This window comes from Leucopleurus acutus (assembly GCF_964270905.1).
Source record: "Leucopleurus acutus genome assembly, chromosome: 8".
NCBI classification, from domain to species: Eukaryota; Metazoa; Chordata; class Mammalia; order Artiodactyla; family Delphinidae; genus Leucopleurus; species Leucopleurus acutus.
Window position 1 is genome coordinate 71,935,531 of NC_139151.1, and position 19,199 is coordinate 71,954,729.

General features: G+C 45.3%; 1 protein-coding gene across 1 annotated transcript; it reads left to right on the plus strand.

Moving 5' to 3' along the window:
• The first annotated feature begins 3,560 nt into the window (after positions 1-3,560).
• LOC309965387 (serum amyloid A-2 protein-like) lies at positions 3,561-6,764 on the plus strand. Its single transcript, XM_082844861.1, has 4 exons — positions 3,561-3,666; positions 3,994-4,085; positions 5,990-6,128; positions 6,519-6,764. Exons 1-4 carry the CDS (start codon positions 3,662-3,664, stop codon positions 6,679-6,681), a joined length of 399 nt encoding a protein of 132 aa, XP_082700987.1. The 5' UTR covers positions 3,561-3,661; the 3' UTR covers positions 6,682-6,764.
• The last annotated feature ends 12,435 nt before the right edge of the window (positions 6,765-19,199 follow it).

The window sequence follows — 19,199 nt, forward strand, 5'->3', positions numbered from 1 at the left end:
CACAGGCACAAGTAGTGCAGCCAGTGCTCTGTGGCATCAAGGTGACCGGATTGTTCCCTGAGGTGTGGTGCAGACCGGGGAAAGAAGAGTGTGAACAGTGGATGGAACACACTGGGGATGTAGGAATGGAAGCTTCCGTGGGATGGATGCAGGCAGGTGGCGGAGGACAGAGAGAGTGCACTTTTTGGGTTGTGATTGTGGAGTGGCAGGCTGGGGACAAAAATGTGTAAAAGCCGAGAAGAGGAGACACTTGCACTCTGCCTGACAAGAACTCTAGAACATAGTTGAACCTGCCGTTGAGGAGTTCACTAGGTCCTTGACCATTCTGCAGAGGAGGAAGAGTGGACCGCTGGGTGTGGATTGAGACCGGAGACATTTAGGTAGAAGAGTAGAGATTACAGGGATTTACAACAAGATAAAGCAAGCCAGGCAAGGATCCAACATCCACTGACAAGAGCTTCATACAGCCTGGCTCATCTGACAGCAGCGAGATGCCCGAGCCCCTCCAAGGATGCCTCAGAAGTTGTGTTGAACATGTTTTTCCATTCTGTATCTGTGTTTTTGATGCTTTCACATCCTGGGGCCTCCCTGCCCCTGGAGGGACTGCTTCTCCCAGAGGTAGCCAATTCTTACAGATTAGTAAACTAACCTGTGATAGTAAAGTAACCTGTGAGTGAGCCTTTCAAATACAAACCAACCAATCCAGAGCTCACACTTCAACCACCTCCTTCATTGCGCCCTCACGCTCTGGGCCACTATCCACCTGCCCTGATCACAGCAGAGCCAGGTACCAGACAACTAGGAACCAGCCCCTATGCCGAGCGAGAGCTGAAAGTGTTCACATGAGCCAGTCCTTAACCCGCTCACTGTGCCTCACTGGTCCTCCCACAGAAACCACAATAAAGGCGTTTGTCACGTTTTCTGCCCCTCTCTCTGTCCCCTGGCCCACCCTGGGTGCTTCCTCGTGTGGCCACCCCTTGGTGTGATGTGCCCCCTTCTTTGGGGATCTGTGAGTAACAAACTTCTTTTTCATGGCAGTTGTCTCCCGATCTGTTGGCCTTCCCATCACAGTTGTCTCCCCCCTTGGGGTAAATCCCAAGATCACGCATCTTAGAGACCAGCGTATGTCTCCCCTAGGCCCTTATATTTTTTAACTTACTTATTCAGGGACCTTTATTCATCCATAAAACATAAATCTGTTGTGTCCCTAAAAGAATTCCACTGGGAATTTTGATTAGCATTGCACTGAATTTATAAATTAATCCAAGGAGAACTGATATCTTTACTAAGTCAAAACATCCTCTCCATGAACATGACATACATCCCCCACTTTTTATCCTTTAACAAACTTAAATTTTCTCTGTAAATATTTGTGTATTTTTAAAGTTTTCCCTAGATAGTTAATGTTTTTGGTAGTATTTTGTATTGTATTTTTTTAACTGTTAAGAATTGGTGTTGGGACTTCCCTGGTGGCGCAGTGGTCAGTAATCCGCCTGCCAATGCAGGAGACACGGGTTTGAGCCCTGGTCCGGGAAGATCCCATATGCTGTGGAGCAACTAAGCCCGTGTGCCACAACTACTGAGCCTGTGCTCTAGAGCCCGTGAGATACAATTACTGAGCCCGCGAGCCACAGCTACTGAAGCCTGCACACCTAGAGCCTGTGCTCCAAAACAAGAGAAGCCACCGCAGTGAGAAGCCTATTCACCGCATTGAAGAGTAGCCTCAGCTCGCTGCAACTAGAGAAAGCCCGCGGGCAGCAACAAAGACCCAACGCAGCCAAAAAACAACACAAAAAGAATTGGTGTAGAGAGACACAATTGAATTTTTATGCGAAACATGGCAATCTCACTGAATTCTCTTAATGGTTTCATTAGTGTACCATTTGATTCTGATGGGTTTTCTACGTAAAAGCTTGCATCATTTAGAAATAATGATAGTTTCATTTCTTCTCTTCCATTTCTTATCGTCCTCATGTTTCTTGTCTTAGCAACGGGCAGGTCCTCCAGGAGAATGTGAAACTGAGGTGATCATAAGAGGACATCCATGTCTCCTTCTTGGCCTTCTTGAGAATGCACCTAAAGTGACTTCTTTACACATAAATTTGCTGTAGAGCAATGATTCTCAAGCTTCGCGTCTCAGGGTCCCATTATACTCTGAAAAATTATTGAGGACCTCAAAGAAATTTTATTTATCCTGACTCTATCAGGATTTAACACACTGGAAAGAAAAAATGTTTGAGCATTTAAAAACACAATAATATATTGTGCTGTTATGAAGTTTTATGAGGACTGAGTTAATTTATGGAAAACCCTTTGCAGAGTGTCTAAAAAATGGTCAAATAAATAAATGAATAATAAAAACACAATAATAAATCCATTATGTTAACATAAATAATATATTTTAATGAAAATAATCTTTTTCCAAAAGAAAAAGATTAATAACAAAAATAGTAGCTTTACATTTTTGAAAAGTTTTAAATATCTAGCTTAATAGAAGATAGCTGGATTCTCACGTCTGATCCTGCACTCAATCTGTCACAATACATTATTTGGGTTGAAGTATACAAAAAAATTCAACATCACACAGATATAACATATAGGTAGAAAACAGGAGAGCATTTTAATAGCATTTTAAGATAATTCAGGCAATTCTTTGATACGATACCAAAACTTGACAAGTGGTAGTTTCTTAAAGGTCAGTTGCAATGTAGAAATCTCAAACCATATCAATGAACATTTCATACCCAGGACACTCATGAAAAAAATGAGAATGAAAAAGGAAAAGAATATCTTAGTGCTACTGTGAAAATAGTTTGGATCCTACAGACTCCCCTGAAAGGGTCTTAAGAGACCCTCAGGTTTCCCTAGAACACACTGTGAGAACTGCTGCTATAGATTATTGGTATTACCTTTATCAAGTCAAATAGCCTCTCATTATTTTATAATACCTCTCTTTTTTGTTGTCATGATAGGTGCTGACCCATATGAAAGGCATGGCTGAGAGGCTGAGAGGGCTTTCTCTGCCCTGGAGCGGAGAGCTCAGCACAGGTACACAGAGTGGTGGAAAGTGCTCGGGGCACCCACGACATTCGGTGGGGTGGCCTGTCAGTTTTGAAGCTCAAGAGCTTTACACGTGAGTTCAAAGGATTTAATTTCTGACACATCGGCTGTCTGGTCCAGAAGGGACCATCCTGAGGAAACGACCAGGAAGGCAAGGTCCAGGCTGGAGGAGTATCCTCTAACCACACACCTGCCAGCAGCCTGGGGGCCTCCTTCCTGGAGCTCCACACCCTCTTCTCCACAGCCCAGGTGGCCCAGGCCTCAGCCCCTCCACCCCTGACAGTGGCCACCAGGCAGAACAGGCCTTGCTGTTTTCTCAGGGTTGCACAATGCGGAATATGACCTGTGGATGAGGACAGCCACTGGTCTCCAGTAAGTTACCCTTTGCAGTTTTGTAGGAGAAATGACCTGCAGGGACTCTCCCCCAGGCACCAGTCCAGCTTTCCTTCTCACCCCATGACCCCAGCAGGGATGGCTCAGTATAAATGCAGCCACCTGTCCCCAGCAGGTCTGCTCCACCGGGTTCAGGTGAGAAAGTTCTCCAAGGAGTGATTTCTTTGAAAACACTTACTTTAATTCTTCTCTTCTGTATTTGTGCTGAATGAGGTCAGTGCTGGCAGCGTGGTGCATGGGAAATGCTTTTTGATTAATTACAGGCTGCTTTAGCAAGACACAGCTACGTCCCAGCTGCTCTCTTCTTCCACCATAGACACCTTGGTGACCTCTTAGACAGGCTTGGGTTCAGGGTTGGTGGGTTCAGAGCTGAGGGCTAGTGGCTCCGAGTGAGGTCCTACTGCAATATTGCCTAGGTGGACCACTGAGAGTCTAATGAGAACAAGTGGAAAGAACAGCCGGGCTCTCCTCGACATACAAATCCCAAAGTGGGTGTACAAGGCTTGTCCGTGTCTCCCTGACCCTCTCCTTTCATTTCAGCACAATGAAGCTTTTCACAGGCCTCATTCTCTGCTCCTTGGTGCTGGGAGTCCACAGCCGATGGTTTTCCTTCCTTGGTGAGGCTTATGAAGGTAAGGCTGGTGGAGGGGGGATGACACCCATGGGCCTCTGGGATTCACCATGAGCGCTCTTAAGGGTTGGAGCTACTGTCTTAGGCGGTGCTGCCCTATGTGGTAGAATGTGCCAGGTGTTTGGGGAGCTTTTTTTCAGACAGATTGAAAACCACAGGATTTATGTCAATCAGTCACTAGAGAAAGAACAGTCATCATTCCCAGCTGAAATGGAAGTTTGAATGGAAGACATAAAATAAGTCTTGAAATGGTACAGCATTTCCCTCAGACCAATTGCATGAAGGAGGATGGAAGCTATCCATCTATTTCCCCTCTCTTCTTCTCTCCCTCCACTCCCTTCTCCCTTCCTCCCTCCCTTTCCCTCTTCCTTCCTTCCTTCCTCTCTTCCTCTTCTCTTCCTTCTTACCTTCCATTTCCTAATTGGATAATTCAGGGACCTTCAGCTTAGCTCTTGCTCCTGCTTCCTATACTCAGTGACACTGTCCCTGGTTCAGTCTGTTTCCTACCCTTTTATAGCCTTTTAACTGACAAAAAAACCCGTGTGCGACCGGGCTGGGGAACCTAATAACATATCTCAAGCTTCCGGTAGGAACTCGGCCCTTATATGCACTTCAGGGTGACCAACTCTCCTGCTTTGCCCAGGTCTGAGGACTTTTCCAGGACACTTTCAACGCTAACTGGGGCAGTTCCAGGAAAACAGGTGCAGTTCTGGTTAGGCTGGGACAGGTGGTCACCTACTTACCTGCAGAATACCTCCGTGAGGGAGGCATCTCCCCCCATCTGAAGGGGAGAAAACCGAGGCTGAGAGCAGCCGAGTCTGCTGCCCAGGGACTAAGTGCCAGTCAGCAGGTGGCAGGACAGAAGTTTGAACCCAGCTGTGCACGAGGCCACAGTTCTTGCTGGGCAGACTTGTCCCGTGCCACTCCCTCAAGCTGGGGGCTTATCAATCTCAGCTGCATGTTGGATTCACCTGGGGAGCAGTGAAAACTATTGATGCCTGAGACCCACCCCAGAGAGTGTGAGGTAAGTGGCCTGGGCTGTGAGGTAGGTCTCAGGGGACTTTCAGTACCTCCCCAGCTGATTGGAAGGTGTAACCAGGCTGAGGCAAAGACCCACTGCTCGAGGGCTTGCTTCCTCAGGCAGCCCACATCATCAATACCGTCCACTAGAAAGTCCTCAGGATGCCATTCACGTGCCTAACAGGCAGGGGAATCAAGTCACATTCAGCGCATTCGCGCAGCAGGAATACATTTCTTAGGCGTCAGGGCAGAGGTGCTGCATGTCTGCCCCTTTCTCAGAATCTGTCCTCCAGGTCACCTCCTCACTCACCCAAATCCCCTGGATCTCATCCTATGCGGCTTCCTTTTATAACAGTGGTTCGGGGCCAAGGGCAATTTTGTGTCCTGGAGATGTCTGGCAATGTTTGGAAACACTTTTGGTTGTCCCACTTGGGGAATAGGTTGCCCGTTAGTGGGTAAAAGTGAGGGATGCTGTTAAACGTGTTACAATACCCAGGACAGCCCTGAACAGCAAAGAATTATCTGGCTTAAAATGTCAATAGTATGAAGCTGAGGAATCCTGCCCTATAAAGATAGCTCCCTTCTCTCCTTAAACGTATCACATAGAGCCCTAAGTGAGATGCAGTCCAGAGACAGCATCGTAGGGGCCCAACAACCAGGTCCAACGCAGCTGTGCCCCTCCCCCCATAACGACTCTCATTCGAGTTACCAGGAGCAGGAAACTAGACACAAAGAATGCTCTGCTCAATCTATGGCACTCACGGTGCTATAGCCACAGGATGAAACTGAGTCAGTGGAAGATTTTTCATTCCTTGATTCTTCCCTAAGGTGTGTCACAGTTTTCTGTCCACCTGATAATCCTTTCTCTATGTGCTTTCCTCCCAGGGGCTAAAGACATGTGGCGAGCCTACTCTGACATGAAAGAAGCCAGGTACAAAGATGCAGACAAGTACTTTCACGCCCGGGGCAACTATGATGCTGCCCAAAGGGGACCTGGGGGCGTCTGGGCTGCTGAAGTGATCAGGTACCAGGGGCCCTGAGGATGCAGGGATGGGTGTGAGAGCCTCGGACAGCCAGGAGGGGCCAAGCCCTGGAGAACTTCCTGTAGGGCTGTGGCCTCTCCTCCTCTTATCCACCCTCACCCTCTGTGTCCTGTGTGGGGTCTGAGTGGCTGAAGAGCAGAGCAAGGCTGGTGGGACAGACGATTCCCAAGCCTCCCCCATGGGTGCTGTTCACCCAGCATAAGGGGACCCGCAGGGCTGAGGTGGGCTGAGCCTGGGCAGCCTCAGGCTTCATTCCCTCTTTCCTAGCTCCTGTCAGAGTCCTCGATTCCTTGGAAAGAGGAGAGATGGGGAGGGTGGGCTGTTGCTCGTCAGCCCTGGAGTAATCCCCTACCTGCCCTCCTCCATTCCAGCGATGCCAGGGAGAATATTCAGAGAGTCACAGACCTTTTTAAGCATGGAGACAGTGGCCACGGACGGGAGGACTCGGAGGCCGACCAGTTTGCCAATAGAATGGGCCGGAGCGGCGTTGACCCCAATTACTTCCGACCTCCTGGCCTGCCCGACAAGTACTGAGCTGCCTCTCACTCTGCTCAGGAGACGACGGGGCTGTGAGCCCCCAAGGGCAGGGACGCTGAGCTTGTGAGTTCTCTGTCCACAGAAGCCAGCAGATCTAATAAATGCTTAAGAGATTGAATGTTGAAAACCGTGTATTATTCTTTGATATAAGGACAGCCTGCTTGTTCCCAAGGGGTGATGGCTGGACACCCACGTGAAGGCCGAGTCTGTGCCTGTGTCTTGGGTGTCGGGGCCACAATCTCAGCATCATACAGGGCAGACACCCTGCTCCACCCCTTCCCCTAATCAGACCCGCTCCCCTCCAGGCCCCTCTGGTTACTGTGGTGCTCTTTCTAGGTCCTTCTGTATTCAGGCCTCTTCACTCCCTGGCAGTTGGGTCCTGTCAGCTTCTCTGCCCTGGGGTCTAGTGCCCTTAGTGCATCCTCAGTGGTGTCTGTGTGCGGGCAGGGGACACAGCCTCGGGACGACTGGATCGTGGAATCCTGCTCCAGCAGCTGCACCTTGATCTTCTGTTCATCTCTCAGCAACACCTACAAATCCATCTATGAACCAATTTCTGTCTGTGCCATCCAGAAGTGCCTCCAACGCTGTCTCCCTTCACTCTATATTCCTTGCCTGATGCAAGTGTCCAGGAATAAACATGTCCAGAAACGGAGGCATAGGGACGCCATCAAGATTAAGTATCAGGAGGTTTTGTATTGCATTGGATATGTATCAGGTCCTTGAGAAGAAGTCATTTTCCCTCCCTGGACCCTTCCCAACAGAGGAAAGCCAGCAGCATGTTACTCTTTTTCCAGTCATGCCGCATGGCTTGTGGGATCTTAGTTCTCCCTCCAGGGATTGAACCCAGGCCCACGGCAGTGAGAGCTCCAAGTCTTAACCACTGGACTGCCACGGAAGTCCCAGCATGTTACTTCTTACTGAGGAAAACAGTGTCTAATAAAAGGGGTTTGGGCCTGTTAGAGCACAGAAATTATGAGTGACTCTATAAATCACAAATTCCTAGAGAAACCAATAACCTTCTTCCTTGGATAAAAATTTGGTTTTGGTGTTTGGTTTTTTCAGATTACAGATTCCAAGAAGTAAAATGATCTAACACTTTAAAGAGTGGGGAACAGGGGCTTCTGTGGTGGCACAGTGGTTAAGAATCCACCTGCCAATGCAGGGGACACGGGTTCGAGCCCTAGTCCGGGAAGATCCACATGCCGCAAAGCAACTAAGCCTGTGCACCACAACTACCGAGCCTGCGCTCTAGAGCCCGCGAGCCACAACTACTGATCCCACACGCCACAACTACAGAAGCCCGTGCGCCTAGAGCCCGTGCTCCGCAGCAAGAGAAGCCACCGCAATGAGAAGCCCACGCACCGCAACGAAGAGTAGCCCCCGCTCGCCGCAACTAGAGAAAGCCCGCGTGCAACAACGAAGACCCAATGCAGCCAGAAAAAAAAAAAGAAAAAAGAATGGTGAATAGACTTCTGTATCCAACTTTTATTTCAAGTAATAGAAAGGCTGATTATTAAATTTTTCCTATTTACAATAATTTGGAGAACTTGCTTTGTCTAAACTTTCAAGTCATCCTTTCTCCTACTTCTCCTTTCTTTCCCCTCATTTTGCAAATTCTATACCTTCAGTACCTGGGATAGAAATCTAATAGTGAACATTCTCATAACAGGAGTCTCCTTACAACCTGGGGTCTGTTGAGACTTTACCACTAGAGCCCTAAACTCAGCAGTGCTTTGAGCCTGTTCTTGCCAGCCAATCTGCCACCACACTCTCCCTAATCCCTGTTACCCTGCTCCTGCTTTATTTTGTCAGACTCCCTTTTCTGAGACACAGCCTTAAACCTCCTTAAACCTCCTCTACGTACACCTCTGACAGTGCCTTCTGATGGGAACTGTATGAGAAAGTTCTCCTGTGACTAACTACCTTACAGACACACTTTTTCTTCCTCCTTGACAAGGAAGTTAAACTTGTCTTTCCCCTACAGGGATCATTTCATCATGAATCGTCTCCCCTTAGGAGTGCTCCTGAATCCCACTTTCAGAGTAGAAGTGTGTGCCGGTTATCAGTTTATTTACTCTGAGCTCCACGTCCACCCTTCTTTGCCCCGCTTGTGATACTGGAACTGGTAAACATTTCTCCTGTGCCAGCTGGGCACAGTGTTAATCTCTGTCCTTTCAGGGCGCAGGAGGGACGTTGTAGGACACAAACACTTCCTGGTTTGTGCTTTCCTTCTGCCCAGCTCCTGTGGTGCTCTTCTCTTGCACAGGATACGCAGTGACACTCACACTAGGGAGGAAAATGTGCTTGTTCCTCACATGGGCAAAACCTTGCAGAGTCCAGACAGTCAGTAACAGCTTTCCCAATAAAGCACCACATTGAAAACCCTGCGTTCAATCCACATCACTCTTCACTCTTGCACGTTTTCCTCTTCCTCTTTATAGTCAGACTTGTTGAAAACCTGCCCATCTGCACTTTCTGATTCCTCGCTTCTGACTCACACTTGAACCCACACCAGCCTGTCCTCTGTCCCCACCACTCAGCAAAACAGCTCTGGTCACCACTGACCTCCATGTTGCCAAAACAACTGACATGTTTCTCTCCTCCTATCAGGAGGCCTCTGAGCCATGCTCAGCACAGTTGTCCTCTCCCTCCTTCCTGGAAGGTTCTCTCTTGGCTTCATAGTACCACACTCTCCTTTTGCTTCCCTTCAGTTTTCCTTTATCTCCTTAGCTGGGTCTTTTCATCTCCCCAAACTCTAAGTGTCCCTCAGACTTGGTTCTGGGCTCGCACTTTTTATTTCTCTGTATTCTCCCCAACAAGCGCAGCTAATAGTATCTACATGCTGACGCCTCTGAAACTTATATCTCCCCCTCAGAACCTGGTTTCCAAGCTCCATGCTTGTTTATCTGATTGGCCTCCTGAAACCTCTGATTGGATGGCTTCCAGAGATCTCACACTCTGCTTGTCCAAAGGAAACGCTCATCTCCGTCCAGAACTCTTCACCCCCAGGCCACTCCAATTCAGCAAATGACACGACTCTTCCGTCTGTGGCTCACCCCAGATATTGGGAAATGTGCTCGATGCTTCCCTTGCCTTTACCTCCACATCCAATCCACTAGCAAGCCCTGTGATTCTACTTCCAAAATTCATCTCTAGCCCATCAGCTTGGTCTCACGTGCACCTCCACGCTCCTGGCCACACCTGTTCTCACCTGGGTTCCTGCAACAGCTGTCTCAGTAGTCTCCCCATCTTCATGGCTTCCGCCTCTGCTTAAGCGTGACTGTATAGTTTATCATCTAAGCCAAGTCACTTTCCATTGTGAAAGGGACATTATTGATAATTATACCTGGATGACAGGAATAAACTGGAACTGTCCTGGGCAAAAGAGAGCATGTAGTTACCCTACCTCTCAGTCCAGCATACAAACTATACTCAGATCATTTCTCTCCCCTGCTTAAAATCCTTCAATGGATTCCCATGTCCCTTAAAATATAATCCAGGTGCTTATCATGGCTTACAAAGCCCAGTGTGATCTGTCCCTGGCCACCCTCCAGCAGCATCTCATGCCACCCCTTCCCAAGCTCCCCACTCTCCAGTATCACCAACAAACTAAGAGTTTCTTTGGCACAGGACGTTTGCAGGTGACATTTTCTCTGCCCACATACTCCTCTGCTCGCTTTTCACAAGGATGGGAATGTCTCACCTGTGGGGCTCTCCCGAATTCACTCTTTCTTGAGAGAGGCCTTCCTGGTCATCCTGGCTGGCTCACTCTGGTTATTCTTTACAGTTTACCAATTTTTAACATGTGGGATTCTTTTACTCAATTTTTGGTTTATTCTTCTAATTTTTGTTTGGGTTTTCTTTTGGTCCATCTTCCTCCCTTGTATTATAAAATCAGTGAGAGAAGTGACCATTTCTCTCTTGTTCACCCCTAATATCCAGTACCTGGCATATAATGGCATCTCAACAAATGCTTATTGAAAATGAATAATTGACCTAGTCTTTTATTTTACTAATACAAGAAAGGTTTTCTTTCAAAGAAGGTCAGACTAGTTATAAGGAACAGGAAGGCGCTAAGGAAGAGGGAGATAAGAAAGGTAAAGAAGAAGGAATAAGAGCAGAGTCAAGGGGAAGCAAGAGGCAGAGGGATCAAACCCACAAAGGATGGTTAACCCCAAGGGGAGCAGAAACTTCTCTGGCTCTGAGAAAGGAACGAGGGTGAAGAGAGTGGGGTCAGGGGATGCAGCACATTTGAGATGGACGACAGGGACCTGCGGGAATCTGGTTGTACCTGCTCTTGCTGTAGGTGAGTGTCCCCAGGACTCGTCACACTCCAGTGCGTTCGCCCGTTTTCCTGTCTGTCTTTAGAGCCAGTAGGTAGGGAACCCAAGGGCAAAGGCCTGTCTCTTTGATTGTGTGTTGTCGTTGTATCCACAGTGCCTGTCATAGGGCCTCACAAATAGTAGCTGCTTTATACATATTTGTTGAAATGAATGAATAAAGTCTGAGAAGAGTATTGTTCAGAAGTGGACAGAACTGGGGGGAGGGTTTGGGAGTTGTAGAAAGTATGGATGTGGTTTGGATCTGCAGAATGTGGTAATGAGTCACTTTGAGGTGACTACTAAATCTGTACAAATATCATACTCACACCAGCCAAAATGATATAATTTTACTTCATCATAGAAAATATTCAGTTTTCTCCAACGATACTGTGCACACTCCCTCATAGAAATGAAAATGAGGAACGCCATGTGCAAATAAACTGTTAGTCGTTGTGGTAGCTGATGAGAAGCCTTGGGAGAAATAAATGAATATTTTGAATTTCCAAAGTACTGTGCTGATTATCAGAGGGGCAAGTTAGCAGAGAACACTCTGTGAGACTAGAGGAGGGGAAAAAGGACACACTGTATTTCTCTGAGTCTAAGACCCCTAGACTGAAAGATGTGTTACTATTTATACACCACCAAGAAAAAAGATGCTACCATTTAGATTCAGACATAATGTTTTCTTATCACTCTGAATTTTTACTTTACACTTACTGAGAGAGTTCTTTTAAACTTAGACATAGATTTTAATCTTACATCACTCTTGTGTATAAACAAAAAGGAAAGCATACACAAAATTAATCCTAAAGCAATGACAACAATTTCATGAGTGCTGCCTGGTCATTAGTGAATGTAAGACACATCCTAATTTCAGAAATGTATAATCAAGAAATGTGTGTCCTAGAAATGATGAACTATGAGATATAAATGTAAACCTATGCAAGTTCTCTCTCTCTCACTATATTTACTGAGAAGAAATAATAATAAGCTTTGAGCTATTATTAATCATCAGGTGTGATGGGGGTGCTCCTGAGGTGAGGTTCAGCTTCATACCAGCCCCTCAGCTATGGAGGACCTCCCCAGAGAGGAGCAGGTTATCCACAACTGGTCCTGATGATGGTCCATGTTCCAAGCTCCCTCCTTAGCTGAGGTGTCACCTCACCTGGCGCAGCACTGCCTTTATTCTAACCCCAGAATGACTGAGGGCCTCTTCTCTTCCTGCAGAGATGGCAGATGGGAAAGAGCTCACCCCATCTCCTTCCTAGTCACACTCCACCACTGCCTCTTTAAGCTCTGCTGGCATGGGCGCTCCAACCTTTTAGAAATCCCCAGAACAGTCACCGGCTCCTACACATGTCAACTCTCTCAAGAACTCCCTCACCGTACTCCCTTCTGCTTTGATAGGGGCACCAGAATGAGCTGGGAGTGTTTGCAGTGAGCACGCACCCAGCTGAGAACTGAACAGGCATTCTTCTATTCTTCTTGGCACCCTGAACCAATGTGAGGAAATCACCTATCTCCACAAATACTGCACTCCCCACAAGACTGACGACACTGCCGTCTCTCCCTCCCTTTCCTCTGGCGTTTCCTAAGTGGACCAGAGGTGGAATGGGTTGGAGAGGTGTTGATTGCAGAGGCCGGCACTGCTGCCTCTTTGTCAGCCTTGGGAGTTTACTGAGGTCTGGCCCTGCTTCCTGGATGCTCTCTCTAGGATGTGGGGTTCTTGGAGCCGCTGTGTCCTCAGCTGTGGGTGATAGAAAAGAAGCATCACTCAACAGCCTGTTTTTCACTCTCGGGTGCATAGGGAGCCCTTTCACCATTCTCTAGTTTCCCAGGTTTGCTTTTTGAAATCTGTAATTATGGGAAAGAAGACCCAGGTCCTCTCTGAGGACAGTGTGCTTTGCTTACACACACAAGTCCTGTGTGTAAGTCCTGTGGAGTCCTGTCAAACCACTCTGTTTAAACCGTAGTTGCAAAATCGCCCGTCAATGACCCACTGATACGTTTCCTGAAAGAGTTGGACAAATGGGCAATAACTCAGGCTGGCCAGCGTGCCTAGTTCCTGGACGATCTGACCTGGGAGGGAGCCAGTGCACTGAGATCATCCTTTATTCTCTGCAGGGTGGACTTGGGACTGTCCAAAATAGTCTAACAAAGAGTCTCTAAAAACCTCAATTTATCCTTCCAGTAAAGATGCCTGCAGAACTCATTCGTCCTTTTATTCACTATTCAACACCCATTTAATGATCCCCCCAGTATGTGGCAGGAACTGTTCTGGGCGCTGGGAATCTGAGATAGACAAGATCAGTGCTCTCATGCGGGTAACATTCCACTGGAGAGGTATTATTAAGCTAATCAGTATTTAATGAAATTGAATTAAAATATATTGTCCAGTTACTTGTTTATGTGCTAATAACGGCTGCCAAGTTCAGGTGTCAACTCTATAACCTACGGCTAAGAATCCAAACACCCAGGCTTCACAGGCTGGATTTGAACTTCGGCTTTGCCACTGACTGTGGTAGGTAAGGGTAGTAACATGCAAAAATGATTATGATAAGCTGTGGAGTGAAAAAGCAGAACATAAAACGATAGTGTTATATCACCCTGTTTTTGTTTATGGGTTCATATGTCTACATGCACTGAGACAATAGATTGGAAACATGACGTTTCTACAGAGGTTCTTCCTGCACGCCGGTCCCCCACCCCCACCACCGCGCCCGCCCCGTCTAGGCTGATGAAATTCGTATTGCTTTTATTTTCATTTTTATACTTATTTTAAATTTTTCGATTTTCTTCAGTGGACATGTTTGTCCAATAAGATTCATTAAGTCTGCCTGTGTCTAGGCATTTTCCTAGGTACTGAGTATGATGATGAAGAAAACCAACAACCCAGTTCCTGTCCTGATCGGGATTCCAAGGATGAGATAAGGAAAAACAGCAAATGTCCATTTATAATATAGTTGACTTGTATATGCCTCTCTCTCTTTACACACACACCTCCCCACAACAACACTAAATGTGCAAACACATACGTACACATAAATAACGCACCGAAATGAACAACGATTATAAAATAAGAATCGATAAACCTGTCAGAGTCACATAAAAAATTTATAATGGAAGATAAGAGGAAAAAAGATGTCCCTAATCTTTTTTCTGCTGCGGCCTCTCCCGTTGCCGAGCACAGGCTCCCGACGCGCATGCTCAGCAGCCATGGCTCACGGGCCCAGCCGCTACCGCGGCATGTGGGATCCTCCCTGAGCAGGGCAGGAACCCGCGTCCCCTGCATCGGCAGGCGGACTCTCAACCACTGCGCCAGCAGGGAAGCCCAGATGTCCCTAATCTTTATGTGCCATATTCCATCTGTTAATAATCCTATTCTGACCTTTTCTTTTCCATATGATTTCTTTTTCTCTCAGGACTGCATCTCTTTCAGTGTTAAACAATGTGTTTCCAGCACTTGACCTTGAAAACTATAGGCCCTACTCGTCTCTGGCAAAAGAAGTCTCCTCAAGATAAGAAATAGAAAATGTTCCCTCTCTCCTGGAGCTGCAAGAATAGCAGATAGGATCACAAAAACTGTATCCAGAAAAGTTATTTCTAACAGAGGAGTTTTTTAAAACAACAACAACAACAAAAGAGACATCAGAGATTGTCACTGTGTCCTGTGAGAGCAACCCTGTAATACTTTATTTATTATTTAGACACTAATCTGTGTATTTGAAGCAAAATTCTTTTTTGATGGAAGCTTTTAGACTGGAAAAGTGGACAGCTGGGTCATGCCAAGGCAACGGCACTGAGCTATAGAAACCCTCAAAACTGTTGGAGGGCATATGGGCGGGCTGCCCTCCTGGACAGCAGAGTGACACTTCACAGTGAAAACAAGGATGTGCACGCCAGCAATATCACTCTTTTGATATACATGGCACATTGCGGATGTCATCTTTTTTCTGGTCTAATGCATGTAACGTCTGCTTGTTTCATTTGCATTTTTCTGGTTACTAATGATTTGTGCATCCCTCTGTGAGCTTATTACTTCTAGTGTGTTGTCTGTAAACTATTTTTTGTGTACCTTTCACCCATTTTTCTATTGGGGTTGCCGTCTTTTTCTTAATGATTCACAGAAGTTCCTTGTATATTTGAAATATTAATCCCTTGCCGTAATTTAGACGTTGTCTTTTCCCATTCTCTATCTGAAAATAAATTCTTAATTTTCATGTAATGAAATACCATTTTATGTCTTGTGTTTTGTGCTTTTGAAGTTTTATTTTTTTCTTTTTCTTTTCTTTTTTTTTTTTTTTTTGTGGTACGCGGGCCTCTCACTGTTGTGGCCTCTCCCGTTGCGGAGCACAGGCTCCAGACGCGCAGGCTCAGCAGCCATGGCTCACGGGCCCAGCCGCTCCGCGGCATGTGGGATCTTCCCAGACCGGGGCACGAACCTGTGTCCCCTGCATCGGCAGGCGGACTCTAAACCACTGCGCCACCAGGGAAGCCCGCATTTGAAGTTTTGTTTAAGAATTTTTTCCTCATCTCTACATCACAAATATATTATTTGATATTCTTTTCTATTAACTTTATAGTTTTACCTTCATGTTTATGTATTTAATACTTCTGGAGTGAACATTTGTATACGTATTAGGTAAGGATCCAGTTTTATTTTTCTCTTTCCAAAACTATTAAGTAACCCATCCTGTCTTCAATGATTTGTGATGTCTCCTTGATCGTATACTAATGTCCTATATGTGTGACCCTAGCTCTGTACTCTCTATCCTATTCCATTGGTCAATATATCTTTTGTTGAGCAAATACTACTGTTTTTTACTGTGCTCTTCTGTACATCTTAACACCTCATATGGTAAGTGCCTCTTCTTAATATTCTCCTTTTTTAGGATTGACTTTTGTATGCATGAACCTTTACTTCTTGATATGAATTTTGGAGTAATTTTCTTCAGTTCTGGGAAAATTCAACTGGAATTTTCATTAGAATTGCATTAAATTTGTGGATTAATTTGTGGTAGAATCAACATGTCTACAATATTAAGTCATCCCATCAGTGAGCCAGGAACTTCTCTCCATTTGTTTGAATCATCTTTTAAGGTGTTTGTTAGAGGTTTGAAATCTCCATTGTGGTGCTGTGTATTACTGGTGAAACCAGTCCTTAGGAATTTTATAGTTATGTTGTTACCATGAATTGTTTATTATTATTAATCATATTTTCCATTTTGTTATTTCTGCTATGGAGAAATGATTTGGCTTTTGGATCAAGTGTTGGGCAACCTTATTAAATTTCCTTAGTAATTCTATAGTTTGTTGATTTTGTGTGCTTTTTGAGGTTGAAGATTATACTAACTGCAAATATGACAGTTTCATCTCTGCCTTTCCAATCCTTGTATCTCTTACTTTCGAAATTTTCTGTGGCATTGGCCAGGGCTTCCAGAGCTGTGTTACACAACAGTGGTGATAGTAGCATTCCTTTTCTCATTCCAGATCCTGAACGGCAATGAATTAAAGGTTTTTCCATTAAATAAAATATGTGCTGTAGCTTTTTGGCAAATAACCTTATAAAATTAAGAAATTTCACTTTGATACGTAGTTTTCTAAAGGATTTTTAAAAAGCAACCATAAATATGCCTTCAGCTTTATCAAATGCTTTTTAAAAGTCAGTTGAGATAATATTATTTTCTCCTTTAAGCTATCATTGTGGTGAATTACATTGATTCTGTAATGTTGGCATTCCAAGAATAAACCGCACTCAATTATGAGGCACCTTTAATACTCATATTTGGTTTGGTAACGCTATGCTGTGTTTTGAATTTTTTGCACCTTTGGAATTGAAATGGGACTATTGTTTTCTTGTACTGTCCACTCTTGTTTTAGAACCAAGTTACTCTAGCTTCTTTAAAATGGCTGTCCAACTTCATTCTTTATCGGTTTTCTACAACAATCTGTGTAACTTAGAATTAACTGTCCCCTGAGATTTTAGCAGACTGTCTTGAAAAACCATCTGGCTTTAGTGGAGGATACTGGGAGGAGAGATCTTTGACAACCACTTCTACTTATCAATACTTATTTGTTTTCCTAAAGATGTCTATGTCTCTTTGCATCAAAAGGATGCTTACTTAAACAAATAACCTTGAGGGTGTTGGTTCATCTAAATTAACAAACGGTGTGTCACCAGTAAGTTGATTATATGAATATCTGAGAACAGTGACTCTGTATTAAGCCCAAATTTGAACAAGGAAAGGGGAACTCAGATTAATCTCATTTGGGTCTATATAGGGAATCTCTGTCTCTGTGAACTGGTTCTAACCAGCTCAGAATAATGCTGCTGAAGAGCTTTTATGCTGAGAAATGCTATAGTCGTTTAAAGGTAGGATAATTATTGGGTTTGGTTGTGTTGCAGTTATTGTTGTTGGGTTTTCTTGCCGCGCCATGTGACATGTAGGATCCCAATTCCCCCACCAGGGATCAAACCCACGTACCCCGCATTGGAAAAATGGAGTCTTAACCACCGGACCACCAGGGAAGTCCAGTCGTTGTTGTTGATTGCTGTCTTGTGACTTCTGCCAGAAGAATGCAGGTGCAGTCTTACGTGTGAGCCACCAGTGGTTGACTGAGAGGAGAAACGCGGTAGATCTGTTCTCTTAAATGGCTGTTTCTAGGTTTGATAGTGAGTTGTGTTAGACTTGTGTGTGATTCTAGGAAGTCGGTCATTTCTTTATGACACTTGCAGTCCAGTGGAGGGTGTTTTCCCGCACTCTTGGAGCATGGGAAGAGTGAGAAGCCCCCCAGAGCAGAAACCACCCACCTCCTAGCAGGTTGCCTCGCCTCAGTATTAGGGAGCTGCTGCCCTCTACCAGATAAACATATAGGCAAGTGTAGGTCCTGGTCTCAGGAAGCTCAGAGCAGCTGTGTAAAAAATGTTTCCTTTTCTGATGGATGCATTTGCCCCCCATGTTTGTTTTCTTGGGGAGAAAATGCAGTCATATAATCAAGAGTGTACACAAGAATTTAATATTTCTTAAGTTGTTTGAATGTAATATCTCTTTTAATCTCCCTGAGTGAACTGAAGGATAGGGAATGGGGAATCCAGCCTTTCTGGTGCTGAAGCTGTGTATTCGCAGAAGCTGCCCTTGCCTCAAGGATTGGTTTGTCAGCGCCTAGAAGAACAAAGGAAAGGACCTGTGGAACTTGGAATTAGAAGTAGTCCCAGGCATGTGCTGGGAATTAAGAGATGGCTCTCTGGAAGAAAAAACAAAAACACTGACTTGGGCTTCCCTAGTGGCTCAGTGGTTGAGAGTCCGCCTGCCGATTCAGGGGACACGGGTTCGTGCCCCGGTCCGGGAAGATCCCACATGCCGCGGAGCGGCTAGGCCCGTGAGCCATGGCCGCTGAGCCTGCGCGTCCGGAGCCTGTGCTCCGCAACAGGAGAGGCCACAACAGTGAGAGGCCCGCGTACCGCAAAACCAAAAAACAAAACAAAAAAACCCTGACTTAAGTGTTTGTCAATTTCCATGGTGTAAATACTGCCACCACAGCTAATTTCAAAAGACGAAGACTTAACAGTTGGCTTGCAAAATCCCTGAAAATGTAACAGTTAGCTCTCCTGAGCTAGTATGAGCTGATTCCAGCACACCAGAAGGTAATCCACTTCCAAAGGGTAGAGACTACCAGCTATACCTTTGAAACTAAGTTGAAAGTTTCAAAGATTTCCCAGGTGAAAATAAGAAGCAAACCAAACTCTTTTAAAAAGCACTGGCTTTGGACTTCCCTGGCAGTCCAGCGGTTAAGATTCTCAGCTCCCAATGCAGGGGGCACGGGTCTGATCCCTGGTTGGGGAACTAGCATCCTGCATGAGGCACAGCATGGCCTAAAAATAAATAAATAAATAAAAAATAAAAAGTACTGGCTTTTTAAGAAAACTCTGTTGAGAGAAAAATTAAAGTTTACTTCCCACAGTGCTTGCAAAGATAGCTACGTCATAGGTTATATATATTCTGTACCTTGAGCAAATACATTAATAAGTTATAGAAGTTGGTTGTCAGAGAATGAATAAGATAATTTTCCACATTAAAAGATGGTTCTTAATTGAAAAAAAGCTACAACAAAGGTAAGCATTAGTGTTCATCAAAAGATACCATAAAGAAACTTTTTAAAAAAGCAAATTTATTAGACAACTTTGCAGTT